We start from the raw sequence: 22,537 nt of genomic DNA, 5'->3' as shown, positions 1-22,537 counted from the left end.
TGCGCTTTGTATTCGCGGCGCGTGCATTGGTCCCGCCGGTCGAGTGGGTATTTTTAAAATAGAAAGTAAAGTGGCGCCTGCCACTGTGTACTCTTCAACGAGCTGGTTGTTCTTTTTTAAAGAAGAGCAAGAACAGTCTATCCTAAGTATACGAAGACGACGCTTCGGCGGCTAGTCACGTTCTCGCTGGCAAGCGATGTTTGCGCCCGACGTGGAGCGGTCAGCGAAGTCTGATACGGACATGGACAAAAAGGCGTCGCTCGAGCAGGCAAAGCACGCCCCCTCTCCCTCTACCCCACTCCCGCTTGCCTCCGTCCCATTATTTTGTTGCCATATAAGCAGCAGTATCGAGAGGAGAGAGATCAGCTGCCGCGCTTTCAGTGCGAAATGCAGCGAACGGGCACATGCTTTCTCTAACCGACATATAATGGGCGATATATTTGAAAAGAATGGGCGTTACACATCGGGGCTGCGTTGGCGCAGTCTCTCGTCGTATAGGCCGTTGTTATAATAACTCCCGGATAATGACCATCGCCGTGTCTCGGTGGCGGTTAAGTAAAGTTAGAATGAAATATTCAAGAAAACTGCGCACGTTGAAGCTGCCGAAAGCCGACGCTCTAACAAAGAACGCTTCCCATATGACTTTCACGTCTTCTTTCGTGGTATTTACTACAATAAAGACATACATGCATCAAGCATATATCTTAAGGCTGCGCGCCAAACTTATAAACAGACAAAGAAAGGAAAAGAAAAATACTTAGACTGGTGGAAAGAAATACAAACAAAAGACGGTGAACGAACAGAGCAAGTAAAGTTGGTCATGTCCGTTGGCTGTTCAACGAAGTTTTTCTCTTTTTTTTTCCCCTCTGTGAAATAAAAGACAGAGGACGGGAAATTGGGCGAGTTGGTGTTTGTCCATGGTTGCGCGCAGCGCCAACGACGAGAACTCAGAGACAAGGGCCTGTCTTTTCTGACTTCTTTTCTCCGTGCTCGTCGTATCTCGCTGCCCGTGACCATGAAAGCAATAGACAGACAACCCCAAGTAATAAGACCACGCTTCGCCTCCCGGTCACGTTCTTTCTCGCGCGCGAAGTGCTCCGTTTCTGCTTCTCCGTGCTCCTACCCGTTAAGTTTATTTGTATGTTTAGAGCGCTCTACGACAACCCTGTATAGACTATAGAGCCCAAAACATCTGTCGTCCCGTCTGCAAGCACGAAAGCAAAACTGCACAGGACAGTTAACCATTCCCGCATGCCCTTTCGCTCAAGAGGCAATGACCGTTCCAAGGCAGGAAGAATAACGTCAACAACAACAATCACAGTCCCACCTGTAGTATAGGTATACTTCGGCGAAGAATAGCGGTTGGTAAAAGCAGTAGTCTCGGGATGAAGCAGCTGCGATTGGCGTTATGTTTCGCTGGACACTGCCCAGGTACCCTGTAATGCCCAACGCATCACATGCTAGGCGCCGAGTTTGGCACCACAAAATGCCGATTTAAGCACTGCAAGCTTAGCGCAAAGCCCGTAGTAGCGTTTTTAGTATGCAAGAGCGAAGTTTTGCGTGGCAATAGTTCAGAAAATCACGTACTCATGCATTAATTTACTAATTAAGTTTCAACTCAAATAACATTTATAGCTTTTTTTCTTTTTTCTTTTTTTTTTTTGCACGCAGCGCATTCTTCATGGATAGAAATAAAGGTGAACACTAGAACGACTGAAGGTTGAGCAAGTTGGTTAGGGATTTATTTTACTGAAAGGCAGGCCAGAAATGCGAAAACACCCGTGTATTTAGATTTAGGTGCACGTTAAAGAACCCCAGGTGGTCCAAATTTCCGGAGTTCCACACTACGGCGTGCCTCATAATCAGAGCGTGGTTTTGGCACGTAAAACCCCATAATTTTTTTTCAAAGGCAGGCCAGACAGGTGCAGACATAGCCACATGTACGGGGCCGAACAGAGCGACACAAGCGCCGACTATCAACTGAAGGGTCGCACAAAAGACGGAAGACACAAAGCTTATCTGCCTATAGCAGATAACATTTAGTTTTCCTTCTTTTGAACCACGGTGCGATCTTTCAGTTGATAGTCGGCGTCTGTGTGGTCATTTTTGTTCCGTGTGGCCGCGTTTTCACGTTTGCCTTTACGTAACTTAAAGATGAACAGTGCGGGAGAAGAAGGGGGTCTGCCCCAACCATACGGAGCCGACAGATAATGAAGCCAAGGAAATAAGAGTGGAATATTTGAGTAGTTTTAATTGAAGTGTAGGATCGTTGAAAAATGAAGAAGTTGTTCTACTTTTTTTCCTTCATGGGTAACAGCTTTTGGACATTGCGGGGTTGATGAAACATCAAGAAAAAAAGTTGTAAAGCAGATAGCGTGGTTTGTGTGCTATGGTGGCTTAATGGCATTCTGCTGCTGAACACGAGGTCGCAGGTACGGTTGCCAGAACGCAAGAAAAAATGCAAGAACGCTCGTGTACATAGATTCAGGTGGCACGTTAAAGAACCCAAAGTTGTCAAAATTAAGCCGGATACCTCCACTACTGCCGTCCGTCATATCCCAGTGTGCGAGTTAAGAACGTAAAACCACACACAATTAAATTTTTTTTTCCTTGAAATCGCGTAGTTCTCCAAAGCAGATTATTCGCTGGCAGCTACGGGTGCTTTTTGCAACGGACGCTGGATCAAACAGTGTTTTGCTGCGCCAATACTGCGCCCAACATCGTTCGCATATTTGATTATCATATATACTGAAGCTTGCATATTTAGGGGATCGGCTGGCGGTTAGAAGGAGAAAACTCGGGTGTTCTTTTTGTACACATTTACAGCGCTGAAAATGAAAGAACGCAAGCACACAGCGCGAAGAAGACAAGACAGGTGGTTGTATGTTGTGCGTTTCCGTGTTTTCGGCACTCTAAATATTTTTATTGCGATAGAAATTATATGGACACTCCAAAGCAGATTTCTGCCGTCGGCGTCGCCGTCGCCGTGAGGTTCCGTATGACGTCAATGGAGATGAAATCGTCGCCGCGCGCCGAACGCTGTATGTGCGAGTGAAAGGGCGTGAGGGACGCGCGCTTTCACGGGGAGTGAACCCACGGCGGAGAACAAACGCGCGTTCTGCGCCGGGCTCCCTTAAGGGCTGCAGAAGTAGGCGTCTCTTTCCTCCTTTACAATCACCATATATGTAGAGCAAACGCGCCTTCTTCCGACGCGCGAAAGGCCGTGGAGGGGGGGGGGGGGGAGGGGAGGCGACGTTTAGCTGCGGCACCAAGTGCATATTTATATCAGAGGCTCCGGCAACAGTCACCAACGCCGCTGCTTCGCCTTTCAGGTGAAACTGCGACATTTTTATTGCGATAGCAATTATATGGACACTCAAAAGCAGATTTCTGCCGTCGGCGTCGCCGTCGCCGTTGCCGTCGCCGTCGCCGTCGCCGTGAGGTTCCGTATGACGTCAATGGAGATGAAATCGTCGCCGCGTGATAAGTGGTTCTTGAGGGAAAGGGAAAGGTTGGCGCTATCTTCTGCAGCCCTTGAGGGAGCACGGCTCAGCGCCAAAAAAGAACCGAACGCTGTATGTGCGAGTGAAAGGGCGTGAGGGGCGCGCGCTTTCACGGGGAGTGAACGCACGGCGGAGAACAAACGCGCGTTCTGCGCCGTGCTCGCTTAAGGGCTGCAGAAGTAGGCGTCTCTTTCCTCCTTTACAATCACCATATATGTAGAGCAAACGCGCCTTCTTCCGACGCGCGAGAGGCCGCGGGGGAGGGGGGGAGGGGGAGGGAAGGGAGGAGACGTTTAGCTGCGGCACCAAGTGCCTATTTATATCAGAGGCTCCGGCAACAGTCACCAACGCCGCACGCATTTTGAGCGAACGCGGGCTAAACGCCGACGGCATCGACAACAGTTCTGCGTGTTGCCGGTGCTGCTGCATGTCCAAGTTTATACAGCTTATAAAGCTAATATCATTACTCCGTATGGCTCTCTACAAATTTGCTATCGCAATTGATGCTTCGCCTTTCAGGTGAACCTGCGACAACTTTTTTTTAATTTAATTATTTGCGATACTGCCAGTCTGTATGTCACAATACTCAGAACAACTAGCCCATATTTCCGCCTTACAAAGAGGAGGTTTGAGGTAGGGGAAGTACAAGCATCAAGGAGAAGGATGCAAGTTTCGGCAACTAATACCAATGTTATTAAAACAATTTAATTGTCAAGAAATTGTCAAGAAATCAAACGTGTGATTTTTGTGTATCCAGCTGTTGTGTATCGGATTGCATCCAGCTGTATCGGAATGCATCCCGCTTCTTTTACATTCATGACTCCACTTCAGAGAATCTCATTTGTCATTACGCAACCTCAAACAAGTAGCGATCAAGGATAATTATTCTTTTATCTTAAGCTTTAGTGTCATCTCTCCTCAGTTCTCTCTTTTTTTTCGCTTATATGTTTTTTTTTTCTCGTTCGAACGTAGCAAGAAACTTCCATCGATTCCTTTCTTTCTTTCTTTCTTTCTTTCTTTCTTTCTTTCTTTCTTTCTTTCTTTCTTTCTTTCTTTCTTTCTTTCTTTCTTTTGTTTTCCGTAGTTCTGTTCTTGTTCCCATGCAGCCAATGTAAGCAGGAAGTTATTTCTATTGTTACTGCGGACAACGTAAACACATAGTCGGAGCACCACACTGTCTCTATGAACAAGACAATTATTTAAATGAAAACTGTTTATCCGCGACTCACTGTTTACGATTTACTTACACCCTGCACCTCCCGACTCATCTTTCCTGTATTTTTTTTTCTTCATATTTGTTCCCCGTCGCACACATATCCACACCCTGCAGTTGGTTTGCTACAATCGCAAACAAATACAGAAAAGCAAGCATACATAAAGGGGATGCTTGGGTCCAGATGTTGTTGTTCCCACAGTGTTTTTCTCACGCGACGTATAGAATGTGAATTGCTGCACCGCAATAAAGCTGCCTGTGATCGCCGCAAGCGCCGAGTGTGTTGATCGCCATCTTTATCTTAAGTAGGCGCTGGCCTGTTTGATATGAGATTGTCAGCACGACGGCCGATGATATATAGCCTCTGCTTTTACCAAATAACATGGGGAAATCATGAAATCTCTACATAAAATACCACGTTTTCTGTTGACAACGCTTGTGTCGTTGCCAGGCGTAATGTTATAACTGACAGTGTACACACTCGTCAAAAATGGAGCCTTTTTATTCTTCGTTGCATCATTCCAGATGTATTGGGCTTGTGCCCTCATAACAGATTTATAAGCCTGCAGGAAACACTTTACATGGATGTGTGCGAGAGACGTTCAATTGAATATAGGTCGGCGCAGTGTGATTTAATGGGTCACACTGATTTCCGTTGGTTGAGAAAAATTTAGAAGCGCAAGCTTTTTAGGTATACAATTCTATATGGGTGCGCAGTTCGTATGCAGGTCAGCGCGACGTTGACGTTATCACTTTTTTGCCTATGGCAGATAGCACGATTCTAGTCCTTTAGCTGGATTGCTCGCAGAGGCGGGCATTACTTGCAAAGTAAATCGAAATTCATAATTGATAAACTAGCGGAATATAACTGAATAATTTAAAGCTAATAACTTTAAGGCGCATCTTGTAATTCCCAAATTGTGGCCGGTGAGCTTGTGTGACATATCCCCATGGAACGATATCTGAGGTTGGCGCCGGTTTCGAGATATGCACTGTCAAACGTTCGGCAAATATGCACTGTTGTTCCATTTTTTAATTCTTTTTAATAAAACATCGTTTTATGCATTTAAGCACAAAAATAACTGGGAATGCCAATGCATTTCGATCGTCGCACACTTCGGGAATTAGTATATCGAAACTGGTGCCATCCTAGGAATTATTCCAAGTGTTTATACAAACCATGCGAACTCATGGGCTACAATTCGCAAATGGCATTATTATTCATGAGGTAGTAATTAAAGGCATAATTAGTGCATTTTGGTAATTAGTTTATTGTGGATGTTGAGTTGTAATGCAAGTAATGTCTGCCTTTTTGTGTTCTCCAGCTCAAGATTTGGAATTTTGCTTGCCCCATGTGATTTTAAAAAATTGTGTATTCTTAAAAAAAGAATAAAACACTCGGTAGAGTTGGATTTATTGACCTTTTCTCGGACCCCCATCAATCTTAACTATCATGATTCAAATAATAGATCATTACGTGAGTTCTGTTTCTTAGGGTTTCACGAATGGACGTTCATGTTGCTTCATTTTCTACACAGTGAGGCAGCGTAGTGTCCTGTGTAAGGAAGGCGGTCGCGTTCTGAATATTCACCACAACTAATTGCTTAATCAGTGAGTTTGCGACATTATGACTAATTTGTCACGCATAATAACAATAAGGTTTCAGAGCATCCACGGGAAACGTAAATGCGACCTGCATTTATACGACTTGCGAGTGACTATGCTAATCACACCTTGTTAATAACGATACGAAAGCGTAAACCAATTGCGCCATTCATGTTTCCACAACACGTGTATACTACACTGCAGAGCATTTTTTGAAATCTTATGGCAGATAAAGTCAAAATGAGCGGACAGACCAACCCAGTGAGCACGATGCGCTTTCGCTCTGTTCGGTCTGGGCAAGCTAGAGTGTTCGTCCGTTCCGAGGACTACAGTGTCGGCATCACTAGAAAGCTCTGGTGTCATGCCACACTCCCGCTCTTGCATTCTTCTCACGCATTGAGCATGCGCTCTTTTGTGCAGGAGGATCCTTGGACGCGTCCCGGCTGACACTGCGGCCTGCCGCGCCGCTCGACCTCGTGGACGCCGGCACCCAGGTGGACCTCTCGGCCGACACGATTGCCTACGACTCCGACGATGACATGATGAAGCGCAAGATCAGCGCGCTGCGCAGCCGCAAGGGGCACCCCATCTACTCGCGCGAAGACATCCGCGAACAGTACTGCATCACGCGCAAGGAGATCGCCGTACTCGACGACAAGGGCGCCACCGCCCGCAGCCTGTTCGGGTGCCTGGCCGCGCAGGGAGCCACCGGAGGAGGAGGCGGGAGCCCCTGCAACGCGGCGCTCTTCTCCTGCGTCCAGCGCGCCTCGAGCGACGAGAACATTCCGTCGCCGCCCCCGCCACCGGCGACGCAGTCAGGCGGCGCCAAAGACGACGATGACGACTTCGCCAGCTCGGGCTTCCGGCGGCGGCCCAAGCCGTTCTGCCTGCAGGACCCGAAGCTACGCTTCAGCAACCTCGACGCGGCCGACAGTGACTCGGTGCGCGTAGTGGTTCACTCCAGGTCCTTCTCGGCGCGACCCAGGCTGCAAAGCTGCAACAGCTACTGGCAGCACGAGCCAGGGCAGCCTGGCGAGCAGCAGCAACCTGAGCTACGTGTCGCGATGCGCCTCCCGACCGTCCAACCTGAGCTTCCAGTACGAGCGGGTCACGCTGGGCCAGTGTCACAGCGTGGACGCCCTGAACGACGCCTCCACGTGGAGGCGTCGCAGCGACGGCGGCGTCGCGGTGCCCGACGCGCTGCTCGACGACCGCCGGCCGAAGCACGTGAGCTTCGACTCGAACGCGCTCGTGCGCAGTAACACAGTCGCCGGCGGACTGGAGGACGTCGAGCTCAGCCTCGGGGGACCCGCTGCCACGTCCACGCCGCTGGGGCGCCGCGCCGTATCAACGCCGGACGGTTCCCAAGAAAGGCTCTTGGACGCTCGCCACTACCAAGATTCTTTCGAGAGAGCCGCGTTCGGACGCCGACGGGCTCTGGTGAAGACGCAGGCCACGCAGACCGAGAGCGTCTGCAGGACGAAGGCCTCGCTACCCGCCTACCTCACTCTGTCGCCGCGGGCGGCGCGCGGAGCGAAGCACAAGGCTGCCCGGCGGCGCAAGGCCAAGGACGCGCGCCGGGCCGGCACGTCCGTGAGCGACGACAGCGATGACGACGTCATGGAGGTCGATCTGGTGAGCAAGCAGCAGAGGCTGCTCCCGTCTCCCAAGCCGCACAAGCAAGGAAAGGCCAAGCAGGATTCGTTGATGGCCAACAAGTTCGAAGACGGTGGCTTCGAAGCGAAAAGTCCCCGCACCAAGGGCCACATGGAAGAGCTCAGCAGGGCGCTCTGTAAGATCGACCTGCTGAGGGAAGCCAGGAGCAGTTCGAGGCCTGCCCCCGTCGGCCACGAAGACGCCGTGTTGAACAGCAGGCGAGACGTGGGTAGCAATTACCATTCAGGACCGCGAGTGGAACACCAGTCGAATGCCAAGCAATACCTTTCCAAGGAATCCCATAGGAGAGAAGAGAAGCGAACCACTCACCCCGCGCAGCCTGAGGGACTGACGTCCCCGGAAAGCGAGTCGTCTAGCAGCCAGTTCACGGAGCGCGAGTCCTCGCGGAGCGAACGTTCCACCAGCAGTTCTGGACCTGCCGTGGCGGCCAAACTGCGAGATGCAAACGCAGACGCCGGCCGGCAGGACACGACCAGCGAGAGCACCTCTGAATACGTCACGGCCACCGAACACTCCGCCAAAATCCGAGAGTCGACAGAAACGAGCAGCACCAGTCAGGCCCGCCGCGACGGAACTGACACGTCCTTCGAGACAGCTTCATCGGCCAGCCTCTTCAGCTCACCTTCGTCGAGGAATGGCGCGCGTACAAAAACTCCTTCTCCCAAGGCTTCCTCGAGAGACGTGACTCGGGATCCGGACGAAGCGGCCATGTCCTCCGAAGAGACGGAGAAAGGCCATAACGACTCGTCAGACGAATCGACCAAGAAGGAAGAGCAGGTGCTCTCATCGGAGTCCGGCGAGTACTCGTTGGGACGCGCCGAAGGAGTCGATGATGAAGATGAAGACAGGACAGACAAGTCCGACGACGAGGAAGGTGCTTTGGAGAGAGACGCCGACAGCAGACCCGCTTCCCAAGCCGACGAGTTTTCCGAATGCGCCGCGCCGCCCCACCAGCCACCCGACTTGATGCGCACGGCGTTCTTCGATCAGGGAGGACCGTGCTCGTCTCGAAACGACGAAGACACCGACGACATGGAGCCCATCATGATGCCCTTGATGACGTTCCGCGACGTCCAGAACGCGATCAGCCGCTCCGAAATTCGACAATACGACGAGCTGTCTACCGTGTCCGAGGTGTCAGAAGAGAACAGCAATTCTGACCAGCAAATCACCGAACGATACCAACCGCCGGTGCCAGATGCTATCAGCAAGCCAGAGACACCACCTCCTCCGCTGCCTCCGTTGCCGATGCCCACGCCACCGCCGCCCACGGAAGAGCGGCAGCCGTCGGAAGGACGGGCCGCACTTGAACAACGCCCGCCATCGGAAGGACGACCGCCGCCATTAGAGCAGCCAGCATCGGCTGGACAAACGGAACCACAGGAACGGCCAGCAGCGACAGAGCGGCTGACACCGCTGTCTCCCGACCAGCCTAAGGAACCGTTCCATTACTCGTCCTCGGAGTATCTCGACTCGGAAGTGACCACTCCGAGCTTCGACAGCGCCACGACGTCGTGCAGCTTCAACGTGGACCTGCCGTCGTCGGCTGCAGCGGAAGCCTCGCTCGAGACGACAAACCACGCGTCCAACCTGTCGACGACCACGACCGACTCCGACAGCAAGAGCGCAATGGTCGTCGAGGGCGAGTTGACGCGAAATGACGACACCGACGTGACGGACAGCTCCACGTCGACGCATACCACGACTCGACGGCGCCCGCCAGAGGCGCCGAGGCAGCAGCCTGACGGCGGCGGTGCCATCCCCAAACTGCAGGGGATTGTCGGCGGCGTCAGCAGCACCGATCACCGACGCCGACGCGAGCGCGCCGCTCGCGTCCGCTGGGAGATACTGGACGCGGCGTGCTCCGCTCAGGTGGCGACTTCGGCCGAGGACCTCTGGATGAGGCATCGGGATCTTCAGGGGCGCCGTTCGCGCTCCCTCCCGCGCAGCCCTGAGAGCATGGGCCTGGACTCGGTGGTGTGCAGCCAGTGCGGCGACAAAGTGCGCGAGCACCGCGTTCCCGGGCTCTACTCTTGGGAGCGGCCGCTGACCAGAGGACATTGCCTGGACGGTCGTCGATCGGCGCCGTGCCCGGATTATGGGCACGTGCGGATGCCGGCGCCGTACCCAGCGGCCGACTTTTACGACGACGACGATGACGATGAGGACGCTGGTAAGGAGTGTCAATTCGTAACGCCACTTCCTCGTACGTACGGAAAATGCGGCGAAACTAATAATCCTCCTAGCGCGAAACTGAAGCCCCCGATCCTGTAGTATGTCAAGGGGTGTGGTACTGTCGGCCATGTGTCCGAGGAAACTCCGTCTTCCCGCTCGGGTCACGTTTGGCTGACTTAAGTTAACTGACTGCATACCAAGAGATTAGCGCCATTCTATCGAGTTCTCGCCACTTTCGTAGTATTCTTTTTACGATATCCGCTTTATTCATTGCTATGCATTGTGCCTAGTGTGATAGCCTCGATCTCGATGCTCTTTTTTTCTTGCAGGTATTCACTCGAGAAGCTATAGGCAGACAAACTGGCTTTACATTAACAGCGAACACGAAATGTTGGCCTGGAGACAGCATCTTAGGGGTAATTGTAAGTATTTGTGACGTCAATGTCTTACCAAGTATTATTTACGTGTAAACGATTCATTCGATCATTCAGCAAGCAACTAAATGAATGAATGAATGAATGAATGAATGAATGAATGAATGAATGAATGAATGAATGAATGAATGAATGAATGAATGAATGAATGAATGATCTCAAAAGGGCATAAATGCGAGCTAGTTGGTACAAATTTATCGGTGAAAAAACTGCGCGAAATAAACGCGAACAAGGGAGAGACACAAGATAGGCGCTGTTGTCGGGAGCGCCTGCCCTGTGTTTCTTCTTTGTCTGTGTTTTTTTTTTCGCGCTGTTTTCTCACCGATGGAATGAATGAGCGGTCGGATTGGTGAGTTCGATTAACTATTGTACTATCGAGAAGACGAGACAGTGTAATGATGAGGCACCATCTATATTGCTAAATAAAACTGGGCGCAGATTGCTTGAAGCAATAAAACGACCAAAGAAACAAGATGGGTGTCTGCAAGATTACCCTCGCTGACAGTCCTGTCATCGCCGCTTTTATCCATCCATTACGTGCGTCTTGCGCTGCAGGTAATTCCACCGCCAACTTCACCTACGTAGGATTGTTTACTGCGCCTAGCAACTCCACTAATGAACTGTCTCTTTTAAACAAACACAGTGGAGAAATATGTCATTCTCTTTCGTACTAATTAGGCGCTCGAATGCGTTCGCCGTGGAGACGACGAGCGCATGTCACAAGATGAATGAATGCCAACGTTAATTCTGCTATTTATATACCAGTCTGAAGCTAAGCTCACAGCAGAGCGACGGCACTAAAAGTCTAGATTTTCATTTGCGGTGTGCATTAGACGGCCGTTAGTCCCGAGAAAGCTAACGCGCTGCGGCTTGCCCCTCGGAACAAAAGAATGAAGGAAGGGTACGCGGATTCCGGCAGCAGATACAAGGCCTGCTTTCCTTTGTTCGAACTGGGCAGAAGGGCAATTAGGAGCCGCGGTAGCGTTATGACAAACTGACACAGCACTTAAGAAGAGTAAGCGGCCCGCAAACGACAAATGTCCGGCGTACCGACCTTGCGGGCGCGTATAACATCATTACATCTGCCACAGGGTAAAATTGCCTCTGCGTTGTCCGAATCACGGCGAGTTCTTTAGCTGGCTGTCGCAGGAATGGACGCAGTTTTTCCAGCGCTGACCGTAGGGCTTTAGGCCGTGTCCTCACTAGAGTGCTTTTTTTAATGCCAAAACAATACTAAATTCATGCCATTTGCTCAATAACCGCCAAAAAAGTCCAATATTTTAGTGAGTGAGTGAGTGAGTGAGTGAGTGAGTGAGTGAGTGAGTGAGTGAGTGAGTGAGTGAGTGAGTGAGTGAGTGAGTGAGTGAGTGAGTGAGTGAGTGAGTGAGTGAGTGAGTGAGTGAGTGAGTGAGTGAGTGAGTGAGTGAGTGAGTGAGTGAGTGAGTGAGTGAGTGAGTGAGTGAGTGAGTGAGTGAGTGAGTGAGTGAGTGAGTGAGTGAGTGAGTGAGTGAGTGAGTGAGTGAGTGAGTGAGTGAGTGAGTGAGTGAGTGAGTGAGTGACAGAAGAAAGGGGAAAGGCGGGGAGGTTAACCAGATGGGAAGATCCGGTTTGCTACCCTACGCTGGGAAGAGAGGGGAGGGGTAAGTGAGTGAGTGGGTGTATAGGGTAAATTACTTCGCTACAGTAGTGGGCTTCGTATCAAATAAACTATATGATCGATTATATTTATAGCCTCATTTTCTCAACTTCTCAACGACGCGTCTTTTCTACTTCCCGAAATGAACCTAAATTATTAAATACAATTAGTAAGGATTGCCTGAACTAATGATAACGTGCTCTTGCTTTCTATTTCAAGCAGCGAGGAGAATTAGGAAAGGTGAGTATCCTGCATAAGAATGGATAGTTCGGGCGAGTTGGTACGGTACCATATTCTTGATATAAGCGCGAAGAAGACACGGACGGAGGCGCTCGTCCTGTCTTCTCCGCCTCCGTCCGTGTCTTCTTCGCGCTTATATCAAGAAAAGGTGAGTATCCCCAGACCCTTGCGCAGGTGAACCTACAGCCTCGTAGTTTTGGCTTTGTATCATACCTAGCTGCGGATCCGGGGGAAGCCACCTTTGCGCTTGCGTAACGTGCGTAAAAGGCAGGCGGTTTAATTTTCAAACCAACCGAGTGCATCGACGCCTGTAGACGTTTTTGCCGGGTAAAAACAGTTCGGCTCCTATTGTTGTCCCGATAAGTTACGAAAGAAGTCAAATCCACCTCCGACCAAAGACAACAGTTTGCTGCTGTCAACACAACTAATCTGACCTAGGGTGAGGAATAGCGCCGGCCGCCTACATGCTTACATGGCATGCGCTGGCTGGCTTAGCCGACGCCACTATATGGTCGTGGGGAGATGCAAACTATGGTCCCACGGTCACGTATATTGAAAACCTATAAGGCACAGGGTCTTAGCAACCGCGTATGAACGCTATTGGCTGTAACGCCGCCGGCGACGCTCTGATGTCACGCCATGGCGATTATTGCCGTGACGTGTCACCCACAATAGGTTAAGTTAAGGTTATGTTAGGTTAGACTAAGTTAGCGTAAAAGGCGTTAGGTGGCGCGGCGTACTCTCACAGCGGTTGCAATGGGCGACGAGCGTCGTCGGCAGCGTTTCAGCGAATGGCGTTCAACCGCGGTTGCTAAGGCGTTGTGCCTTCTAGATTTTCAATATATGCTGCCTGCCCGAACAGTGCAGCAGACGACACAAAGCCATGCCTCTAAGAGCCATGGCCCGTGCGCAGGTTTGCTTCCATGCGTGGCCACGCTATAGCCGCATTGGCACTCCGCAGAACGAAGCCGCGCGTTCGCGTGTTCATCCTAAATGTGGACGATGCTATACCTCCAGATTACATGAGCAGGGAAGCACATTTTACAAGGCAGCCGTTATAAAGTTCTTGGGTCTGATTCACAAAGCTTTTCTTTGAAAAGAGACGTTTGCCATTTTCCGAACACCGTCGCCAATATGTCCAGCGTCATGATTGCCTGGAATTTTCTCCTACGAACAATTTCAACGCACGAGACTTTTTTTTGTGAATACGGACCCTGGTTCTTCGCTTTCGTCTGTTGATTTTCTAACAACGACACGCTTTTTAATCTACTTTCTGAAATGCAGTTTTCTAAATTCGCTCTTCCTTCCGAATTAAACATGTTGTCCAAGAACAACGCTCCGTCCAGTGCGTGTGTTCGTGTGCACATCTTTCGCGCTGTAGCTTTGCCGCGTTTATCTTCAGCCCACCAACTATGAAATCGATCATTGACAGGCTCAGTAGTTGAAACGCTTGTCGGAACGCGGTACTTGGAACTGCGAGTTCGAACCACTTGAAGCGAGACCAGAGAGGCATGCTTTGCAATAGGACTCAAGAAGATTAGCCTCGTGCCTCTTATAGAAGGTGCGTTCACGACAGTCTGCATGCTCCTCACACAAGCTTGCTGGTCGTAAATGCTCTGGCAGTACGTTCACAAGCCTTGTTCGTTTTTCATAGCAAGCGAATATCACACTCACGTTAATACTATCGCCTTTCAACTGCTTATTTTCATATAGCAAATGAAAAGAAATGAAAAGAACTCTTCGCGTAAAAATGCATGTAAGCAAAGAATGGGAGCACAACCATACACAGATGCTTAGCTGTGTTTACATGCGGAGCTTAAAATTCATGCCACATCAAAACACAGCTTGCATTGTTGAAACACACGACGGAGCAGCTAAACAGTGGGGAACGTTGTTTTTAGACTGCCAAACTTTCAACAGCCGTCACTCTATGCTGCTCATCAAGTTCATGCAGCAGTTTGGTCTTTTTGAACTATATGCTTCGTGACTTCTAATATACAAAAGGTCGAGCTTCACCTCGATACGAGACCTCGCAAGGTTGCCCCACAATTATGTTTCAACTACGGGACTCGACTCTCGTCTGTAGTGCTGATGCCCAATATCAGTGGGTGATATGGTGTATTGTTGTTGATGATGATGATAAGCCTTAACCAATGCACGTACCCCCTAAGAGGTAAGGGTCCAAAATTGGGTGGTTGTTGGAAACGTACAGATAATACTAGCTACAGGAACAAAGCGAACAACTAGAGAAGCTAAAGGTGCGAAGAAAAGAGCTGTCTGTGATTGAATACAGCCAAACCAGATGAAAGAGCGATTGCATTAAAAAAGATATTGAAAGAAGATTAATCGAATCAATCAGATCGAATAGAATCTGGAATATAATCTTAATAATAAAGAAAGCACGAATTAATGTGGTAAACGTTTTGTTGTCTGAATGAAAAAACTGAGGCTTCACCGGAGAGTAATACCAAAGCACTTATAATTCATAACAGGTTTACGAAGCGGAGCTTCAAGAAGGGTTTTTGTTTGAATAATACACCAGCGACATGGCTGTGCCTTTTTTTAATTCCCTTTTTTTATTCCTGTTCTCTTTAAACGTGTAGGCGTCCTGTCCTTTTTTGGAGACAATTTCTATCCCGCTTATCTTACTCTCAGCAAACGTGGTGTTTGCGTGCGTTTAGGGGATTGTTGGTGGCAGTAATAAAAAAAAACTAATTACTTTTCCTACGCAGAGAGCAGCAGCAGCAGCGTACTGTCGGACTCTTCGCCTTCGTCCTCGTCCTCGTCCTCACCGGCGCACAGCCGCTCGAGCTCGCCGGAGTCGACCGAGTCGGAGCGCGAGTTCCGGCGCCAGTACGTGACTCTGACGCATCGCATGATCCACCGGAAAGCCAGCCTCGAGATGTACCGCCGAATGGCGCACCGCACCTTCGGTAAGCTTGCAATGTAATTTTATTTTCCTTTACGTGAAGAGGAGCAACCACTGAACGCTGTTGTACTCAGCAGCTCGACGTGGTCACTGCCCCCGCGCGCGACGTGACGGTAATGAACCGTCTGCAAACGAGTAGCTATACGCATCTCCAGTGTACGGTGGAGAGATCGAGTTTTAAGCAGGAACATGATAGAATGCGAATGGTACCGACAACTTTCTCGCGTTCAAAGAATGCACCTTGGAAAGCAACAGCCACACACTGTACACGTCCACATATGGTTAGCAAAAACGGCATCAAACTCGCAAACACTTCTGCACATGCTGAAATAAGGGCGGGAAAGAAGAATATACGTGGTCATTCGCCAGAGATAACCGACGCACCTTCCTCATTGCAATCATTTGAAATCAGGAATATTTAAGACTTTAAAAAATAGAAAGCTCTGTTTTGGATTGCACATGTGCACAGAGGACACTTGCAACGAGGCGTCTTAGACTCAAGCTATTGCAATGCTCCGAACTTTAAGATGTTCGATGGAAGCTTTGCTAACTCGCGTAATGTTTTCTAGTTTTCTCTGATGGGCATCTTACAATGTTCCGGACTCTAGGATACCTATCAATGTAGTTTAGAGATGTTTATAAGGTTCATCGGGACTGGAGACCAGCCAGAAATTAGGTAGGCGGTGCTACGTTCGACGTCAACATCAGCTGCCATGCGCCTACAAGCCCGGCCGTGGAACCTGATACACTGTGCACTCTACTACATATATTTGTGGCGTGTTACATTGAGCTTCACTGCACTACTCGCACCAGTAACGACTTTTTTTTTCTTTCTTTCTTTTTCCAAGTTTGCCTAGTGGCACAAAATGTGTACAGTATACATGTTATGTGCACATGTAATAGTCTAATGTAATCTAATGTAATAGCGCATCGAATAGTTTGTTATATTCAGTGAAGTCCAACAGGGATCTATGGTGCGTACCATCGCCGGGCCCGGGCCGGGCCCGGGTCTCGCCATAAAAATTTTGATCGGGCTCGGGCGGGCCACCCAATGTAAAAACGGGCCCGGGCCGGGCCTGGGCTGAAAAAATCGGCCCGTGCAGTGCTCTAGTGCGTACCATCAATCCACAGGTGGTAGTCAGGTGGGCTGCTTGTGTGTAGACCCCCTTTTGACATTGTGGCGCCTTGGTGAGCGCAGTGCAGGACAATTCCACAAGAGGTTGACTTGAACGGCATCTTAACTTCTTCTTTCCGACGCACAAAAGCATCAATTTTTTTAAAGATAGTTTGAGAAACATAGTCACTAGTTCCTTCCAACTCAAGTGTACTACCAACCAGTTCACATGTTTCATTTGCCTTGCAACTAATATTGCAGCATACAACACGCACGCACGCACAAACACGCAAACACACACAGACACACGCACACAACCCACCGTGGGACTGAATCCCGGCTGCCACCTTTCGATGGGGGCGAAATGCAAAAACACCCGTGTACCGAGCATTGGGTGTGCGTGGTCGAAAATAAAACCGGAGTCCCCCACTGTGGTGTGCCCCATAATCATATTGCGGTTTTGGCACGTAATATCCCATAATTATCTTTAACACACTCATACACACGCACACGACACATTACAATACGTTAGTGCATAAAGTACGCTGCAAGGTACCTTTAGCACTGGCTCTTATGGCAACAAATTGATTAATTAGCGAGGTAATCCTTAACTTAACATTTATAACCGTTTCTCCTAACCCTCTAAAGTCAGTTTATTTTTTACGGCACTTATAGGTACATTCGGTGGTTCCATTTGCACGGCACGTCTGGAAAATCATTTTAAGATTTCATTGTGCTCGCTATTTTCGCAGCAAATGCAGCGTGGGTGTGTTCATAGCAGGCTAGGCTGGTTCCTCCTAACTTCGTGTAAGCCTAAGCCGCGGAGAGGCGGCGTGCAATTTTTACTAGAATGGGTTCAGGGTGGGACTAAGGACGGGCAGCGCGTGTTTGTCGCCCCGAAACACGACGGTGAATAATTCAGGTACGGCTTAGCTTAACTGCGACTCCCGTGGTGCGCGCGGATATTCTCGGGTCTTCTTGTGGCTTGTCGGCCAGGCGGTCACTGCCCGCTACAATACGAGCACGTGCACTCTAGTGCCACCCTTTGCGGAGCAGTATAGACCAGTGTTTATTAGCGGGAAAGGAAAAAGAAAACCTTTCCTTGAAAGGTAACTTCACCTCGGAGCATCCGTGTTCAGGTATACATGTGAAACGAAGGAATGCTCCCGTTTGGCCAACGGTGAATCGATTGGAATGACATTTGTTGCATTTAAGAAACAATTCAAAATTCTATCGACTTTCAAAAGCAGAAATTGCTTGATGTAGGCTCTATCTCTTTTTTTTTTTTTTTTTTTTTTTTGCGTCTTCGGAAGAGGGTTCCTAGGAACCCGCAACTAAACGCAAAACATTTCTAGCGACTTGTGTTCTCGCCCTTCCGTATCCACTGCGCCAAGTGCGTGCGTGAGTTCAGAACGCGCGCATACTGAGGACGTATCGTGGACTACGTACGCGGGAAATTTTTCAGGCAATTGTTATTCATCGCAGCGGGCCTTCGTGTGTCAGCGTTCCTTCTGTCGGGCCCAGCAGTAGAGAAATCGCTTACCTTTGCGTTTAGTAGTCTTTGTACTTCTAACATTGATTGATGCACAGCTACCTGTCCGCTTTTCTTTGTTTTTTCTCACCTGTCTAGTAATTATAAAACACCTTCCACCCGATAAATCTTCTGGTTTGTAACCCAGCGCAGCGTCCTCCGTCCCGTTTTTGCCTATGTTCGCTGCCAAAACGTTTATCCTTCCAACTAGTTCACTTAACCGCGTTATCTCCCTTTCTTCCGTTTAGTAATCTATCACTTACAGAATCGCTGCCCCTGAGGTAATGAAAAACATGCTTTATTTACGTTATTGTAGTATTGAAAGCATGATCACAGTTATCTGTGATCCGGCCGGTGTCCTGCAAGTACCGCGTAAAGCACGTTCCCAACTCGAAAAGTGCTGACGGTGGTTTCCCAGCTCCAAGTGCGTGTTGTTTGCCAAAGAGTGATCTGTATACCAAACAGTCAAAATGCAATCGACGCCATCAAGGTAGGTAATTGCCGAGTTCCGGTGTGCCATTCCGGACATCGTGAAATTCCGGCACATTGTAGAATTCACCGTCTCGTCAGCTCTGATTGGTCCCGAGGGCTACTACGGCCTCTCTGATTGGCTCAAAATGCCGCCCTTACAAAAAAATCAAATTGTGGGGTTTTAGGTGCCAAAACCACGATCTGATTATGAGGCACGCCGTAGTGGGGTACTCCGGAAATTTGGACCACCTGGGGTTCTTTGACGTGCACCTAAATCGAAGCACACGGGTGTTTTCGCATTTCGCTCCCATCGAAATGGGGCCGCCGTGACCGGGATTCGATCCCGCGACCTCGTGCTCAGCAGCCCAACACCATAGCCACTGAGTAACCACGGAGGGTGCCGCCATTACAGTATTAGACAATATGGCGGAATTTGACGGTGTCCAGAATAGCATCGCCGCTGATCGAGGTTCCTGAACAGTATGGCGAACCCTTTGGCGGCTTGTCGAATTCCCGTATGTCTGGCCAACTCCTGCTGCGATCCATTCATCCCTTATTCCTGCCTACACACGCATGACGCCACGGCCCGTATGGCTTCCACTTTCAGCTGTCCGCAACGCGCATATTTTGTATTACCGCGCAACGAACTTGCGGTGGCGTCCCGCAAGCGACAACGTCTTCAAGTAATCCAGTGCTTCCCAACCTCGTCACTCGTGAGCCGACTAATAACGTAACCTCTCTAAAGTATTAATAACGACGCGGATACTTAAGGCGACCGATGAGCCAGATAGGCGAACTACTGGATAGATAAAATAACTGCGGCAAGAAGCAATGAAAGTGGCACTCCCGCGTAATTTGACACACACGCGCACGCACGCACACACAGAAAAAGAAAGTAAGTAAGAAATAAGAAGGGGACGACAAATCCTTTCTGTAGAGGCTCGATTGCCAGACAAGCTGTTCGATGTCCCCATTAAGCTCTTGCTCATTACGTCGGATACTCTAGACGTGCGCGGCATCGACTCGACGCGCTAGAGCCCAAGGCGGCTCGCGAAGACGCCGCGTGATGGTTGCGCGTAACGAACGGACGAATGACGACACCGCAATAAATAAAGAGGTAGTACAGAGAGAAAATGACGGACTAAGAGAACAGGAAAAGGAAAAAAAATAATTCGGAGATGAGGGAAGAAGGGGGTGGCTGCGTCGAGAATTCGGCGCTCCGCACTCGTTATCGATTTAGGCCGCGGCCGACCAATCTAATTTGTTGGCCCCTACGTGTCGCGCGCAGATGACAACATCGAAGCTGTCAGCAAGAATTATCGAGGTGCCGTACTACGTACGCGGCGCGCAAACCATGCTTTGCGGAAGGGCCAGCCTGACACCGGGTCCGCCGCCGGCGACGGGGCCCCGCGTCGGGGTCCCGGCACACGTCTCTCTTCGCAAGGAGAAGATACGTCTCCAGCGCTTACGAGTGCCGCCGCTCATTTGTGCAACCATTCCTGCCTCGGCGCACTGGTTCAGCCTTGCGGCAGAGGGCGCCAGACATTTTTGGGGGGTGGCGTTGCCCCTTTGCGCTAGCGGGAGCGTTTCGGTTCTCGGGAACTGCCAAGAGTCGTTGCCCCCCTCCATCTTGACGTTATTCTCGCTTCTTATCGCGCAGGGAGGTGCACGAGAGTGCCGCGTAAGCATCGAACGCGCGCGGTCTCAAAGTAGATTACGGCTACGAGAGGAGACGTGTTTGCCTCGCTCCTTTATTCACCGCCTACCGCTTTTCCTCTTGCTCCATCTGTCGTCTCTCTTCTTCCTTTATCTCGTTTATACTCTGTAAGGAAGTATAAGCGTATGCCTCGACCCCATCCCTTCTCCACATACCTCTTCCTGCCTACACCGCCCCTCCCTCCTTTCTTCCTCTTTGTTTGAATTAGTTTAGAGCGATAAGTGCCGTATTTTGTTAAACGGGATGGAAGAGCCGAGCCAAAAGCCTATCTATACTCGCGGACGACTTTCTGTGGCTATGAAGGAAAAGCTACGTACTAAGCAAAATTGGAACCTCGTGGGATTAGTTTTCGTGTTATTTTCAACTAGTTTCCGAGTCTGTGCAAACCTCTCGAGCAGTTTAAGAATTTCGTTTCCTTTACATTTCTCGCGTACTGATTCGTGATTCAGCATTCAAATCCTCTTGACAACCGGTTCCGTGTTCGTGCAGATAATACTGAAAGGCTAGTAGAAATAACTATTCAGAATTTCAAATAGGACAAATTGTTTATCCCCGACATATTCTATTCGTTATTCGAAATTTTCGATCACCCCTGCTTTCCCCTCCCGTTCTTCTCGCATGCAAATGTGTCGTTTCTGTATAGTATAGCACAAATGTAGGAAACACTGTGAATGCAGAATGCCCTGGTTTTCCTTCTAGAGGCCACCAAGACCGTGCGGATTGAGAAGAGCAACGGGGAGTTCGGGTTCCGCATTCACGGAAGCCACCCGGTCGTAGTATCGGCCATCGAGAAAGGTAAGCGATATTCCTGCAGCAAATCATTTGATTGATTGGTTGAATGATTGATTTTTATTTGATTTTAAGGTCATTTAGCTATGGTCTTCGGCTATTCAATGGCAATTTACCACATACTGATGCATTTCATTGATTGATTGATTGATTGATTGATTGATTGATTGATTGATTGATTGATTGATTGATTTTCAGTGGTTTATTATTCAATCGAGCGTCCTACTGAAATTATTTGTTGATTCGCATTTGATTCCTTTAGCTACGGTCTTTAAGGACTCAAATGTAATTTACCACGTACTGAAATGTCAAGGCATTCATTCATTCATGCCATTTTGTTTTAACGCATCCTTCGGTTATAACTTCGCTGTGAGCGATGCATATGACCCTTTACCGCATTTTAATATGCCGAAAGCGTGGACGTTTCCGATTCCTACAGCTTTCCCGTCAACGGAATGAGGCACATGGTGCCAGCAATAGAATTCCCGAGTTTCGCAACTGTTCGCCATATTTCAACTCAACCGTTTCAGTTGCCTGAGCAGGCATTATTCAGACATTCATCTGCGTTGTTTTTGTTTTGTTTTCGTCCAGAATTTTTCACTTGACGTACTTATTCCGGCTCATGTTTCTAAAGCACATGGGCCAGCGTCCACGCAAAAATAGACTGCAAATCATGCACATCCAGCGCGCATGCTGGAATCTACGTACGTGAATCGAGGCTTCCATGAAGCAGGTAATGAAATAGTTTTTTAACTAAACCACACCTTGGGGGTATTCGCTAACTCACTACTTCATCTCAGTTAGTCTTTTCTTCCTCTCTCCCGCTCGAGCTTTGCCCCACGGCGCGCGAAGAAACGAGTGCTTCGACTCTTACACCGCAGTACCGCAATGAGAGCCGCAATGAAAATAAAAAGAGCGCTCATGAAACCACAAGCGAGAAATCAGAATAAGAAATAATAACCGGGCATTTTCGTGCCTTCTGCGGCAGCTGCGTGTCGGCGCAACCATTTTCCCGATGAAGGATTATGCGGGCTCAGCGAGACGAGCAGGCAACCGCGAATGCTGCGATGCGTGGGAGGATGGAAAAACAACGGGGAAGGATGTTTTTGTCCTTCAGTCGAAACAACTAATCCTTGGGCAGAGAGCGGTCGCGCCGCTTCCATCTTCGTGCAGGAGTGAGAGAGAGAGAGAGTGAATTTTAGGAAGGAAAGGTAGGGACCAGGGTTAGATAGGCCCTGTTAGATAGGCGCAAAGAGGGAGAAAGTATCGAATGATAAGTAAAAAAAAGAGAGTCAAGGTGCACGCATGCGCAGAACAATGTTCGCAATAACGCATTCTAAAGGTCGTGAAAGGTCACGGTATTCCGCGAACGCATTAACGCGTTCACCGGATGCCGAAACACTGGAGGCATAGAGAACAGGAGACGATGGGGATTATAACTGATGATGATCACTGTTGACATTCGGCGGCGACAAATATAGTCCCCTGGCTTGCATTCGCTCA

The 22,537-nt window shown here is 49.4% G+C and overlaps 1 protein-coding gene across 1 annotated transcript in view; it reads left to right on the top strand.

Moving 5' to 3' along the window:
* LOC119462005 (uncharacterized) overlaps window positions 1–22,537 on the top strand; it is a 195,876-nt gene that overhangs the window by 144,183 nt on the left and 29,156 nt on the right. Inside the window, 6 exon segments of the mRNA XM_049672054.1 lie at window positions 6,742–7,420; window positions 7,422–10,171; window positions 10,503–10,595; window positions 12,463–12,483; window positions 15,216–15,416; window positions 20,945–21,040. Coding sequence (XP_049528011.1) covers window positions 6,742–7,420; window positions 7,422–10,171; window positions 10,503–10,595; window positions 12,463–12,483; window positions 15,216–15,416; window positions 20,945–21,040 — 3,840 coding nt within the window.

Source organism: Dermacentor silvarum, chromosome 8 (genome assembly GCF_013339745.2).
Source record: "Dermacentor silvarum isolate Dsil-2018 chromosome 8, BIME_Dsil_1.4, whole genome shotgun sequence".
NCBI classification, from domain to species: Eukaryota; Metazoa; Arthropoda; class Arachnida; order Ixodida; family Ixodidae; genus Dermacentor; species Dermacentor silvarum.
The sequence above is the reverse complement of the archived record's forward strand: the minus strand, read 5'-3'. Positions and strand labels throughout refer to the sequence as shown.